The sequence below is a fragment of the Aedes aegypti genome, chromosome 2, assembly GCF_002204515.2.
Source record: "Aedes aegypti strain LVP_AGWG chromosome 2, AaegL5.0 Primary Assembly, whole genome shotgun sequence".
Classification (NCBI taxonomy): Eukaryota; Metazoa; Arthropoda; class Insecta; order Diptera; family Culicidae; genus Aedes; species Aedes aegypti.
In genome coordinates, this window is record NC_035108.1 from 155,839,840 (window position 1) to 155,842,000 (window position 2,161).

General features: G+C 35.9%; 1 protein-coding gene across 1 annotated transcript; it reads right to left on the reverse strand.

Moving 5' to 3' along the window:
- Positions 1-1,658: 1,658 nt before the first annotated feature.
- On the reverse strand, positions 1,659-2,161 carry LOC110676144 (glycine and tyrosine-rich protein-like). Its single transcript, XM_021842884.1, has 2 exons — positions 2,055-2,161; positions 1,659-1,992 (listed from the first exon to the last, which is right to left on the reverse strand). The coding sequence occupies exons 1-2, from the start codon at positions 2,061-2,063 to the stop codon at positions 1,699-1,701; spliced, it is 303 nt and encodes a 100-aa protein (XP_021698576.1). The 5' UTR covers positions 2,064-2,161; the 3' UTR covers positions 1,659-1,698.

Sequence of the window (2,161 nt, forward strand, 5' to 3'; positions counted from 1 at the left end):
TGTTTGTCTTCTTATTGATCAAAAACTTCAGTGAACCCTTCTATGAATTGATTAAATTTAAGGAAAGTTAATTATCCCTCTAACAACAACTTGGTCATGTCCAAAGGCCTTTGGCGCCAACTTTGGGTGGAAAGGGTTGTGAAACACTGCCCTCTCAATAATCTCATAGAGGGGCTAAGTATAATATCGCACACCACAAACCATAATAATTGTGGCAAAAAAAGTATAATTTGAAAGCACCACACTATAAGCAATGGACTTTAATATACAAAATCAATTAACTCGTTACGCGTGGTAAAGATGGATAAATTATGGGTGAAATTATGAAAAAAAAAATCCACGTGCTCGGATGAGATTCCAATCCTGGACTCTTGTATTTTTTCATAATTTATCCATCTTTACCACGAGTAATGAGTTAATTAATTTTAAAAACCATGCGGATAGGATTACCGAACTGCTCAAGTGTCAATATTTAATATACAGCCAACTCTCTACCCAAATAACACCAAGCATTATAACATTGCACGTATTCTACTGCATATCAACAATACTAATGCGACATTGCTTTTATTCGACAAATTACAAGAGCTGTCGAGCAAAAGAGCATTAACGCTACATTACAAATGTATCAATGCACTAATATTACTTTATGAATTGCTTAGTTGCTTTATAAACATTCTTGCATTAGTTCGACTATATCAGGGCCTTTTTCCACTTTCAAACTACTTTAATTGTAGGCTTACGACAATGCAGCTGCTTTATATAAGCAGTGATATAATGCTCCATGGTTACTTGGGTATGACGAGGTAGCCATGAAAACCAACTTTTGCTGTGATTCTCTAACTCGATATCGAGATACGAAATATCGTGTAAGGGGGAGTTGACTGTACCTTTTTTCGATCAAAGTTAATTTTTAGCATTGTTACAAGAGAGACGTTTGGTAATAAAGTCTCCAATTACAAAAAAATAGGCGTAGGAGCCATATATTTGTAACGAAAGGGCTTATAAGTAGAAGTGGTGAAACATTGAAAATTGTATTACGTAATTTATTGACCACCCCTTATTGTGAGTTAACTTCCTCGAGTCAATTTGAATTAGTGCATTGGAAAGGCAAAAGTAACACCTATATTTAGGGGCCTTCCTTAGCCTGGTGGTAATGTTTGCGGCTACAAAGCAGATCCATGATGATGGTCCAGGATCTTTTCGTTATGGAAATTTCTTTGATTTCCCTAGGCATAAGCCACACGATATAGAATGCCAAAATGGCAACTTAGGCAAGAAACCATTATTTCTCACTTATGTTTCTACACGTCAGTATCAATTAATAATCTTTGAGACTTCAGTTTAAAAGTTCAATGTGGATAATTTATACAAATAAAATAAAATAAAAGTTACAAGAAAGTTTGAGTTTGCCCAATGTGTGTTTTGCCCAATATATCAAAACTACGAAAATCATAAAACCTAACCTGTGGTAAGTATGATTTCAATCGAAATCTTGAATAAAAACCTTACATTTTCTTCGAATGCAACGATGTTATACAAAGTTTGAAGGTTTTCATGCAGAATCGTATTCAAATCTTTCGTCCTCTGGGTTGGGAGTAAAGAGCTCCTAGAGGGACAATGATTTCGGAAGGTTGATAAGATAAATGATTTTAGTGATAAGTTTTCAATAAATAATTTTATTCTTTGTCCATTGCTTTAGTAATAGTAAGGATAGCCGTATTGATGAGCGTAATATGGGTAGTATCCGCCATGGTATCCACCATATCCTCCGTGGTAGCCTCCGTAATATCCACCGTAGTATTGAGGGACAACGTAGACATGCTTGTGATATCCAAAACCGAATGTTTCCGCCTTATCCATATCGGTTGCGACATCTTGTCCTAGCATTTCGTTGCTTACTGGTGCATCCGATTTAATTGGTACATCGCTAGATGGAACAGGCCTCACATCTGCCAAAGCGACCGCAAGAACAGCGAATAAGCACACGATCTGGAGAAGAATTATGTGAGTTATTAGTGAATATACGCTCATTTCAAGTAATTTCTATATACCTTAATCATTTTGATGTTTTTGTCAACTTGTTTTGAGAGAATCTAAAGGTAGACGTGATTGCGACGGTTTGGTTGGAAAGTAACTGATGATGCCTTGAGAAATGTTT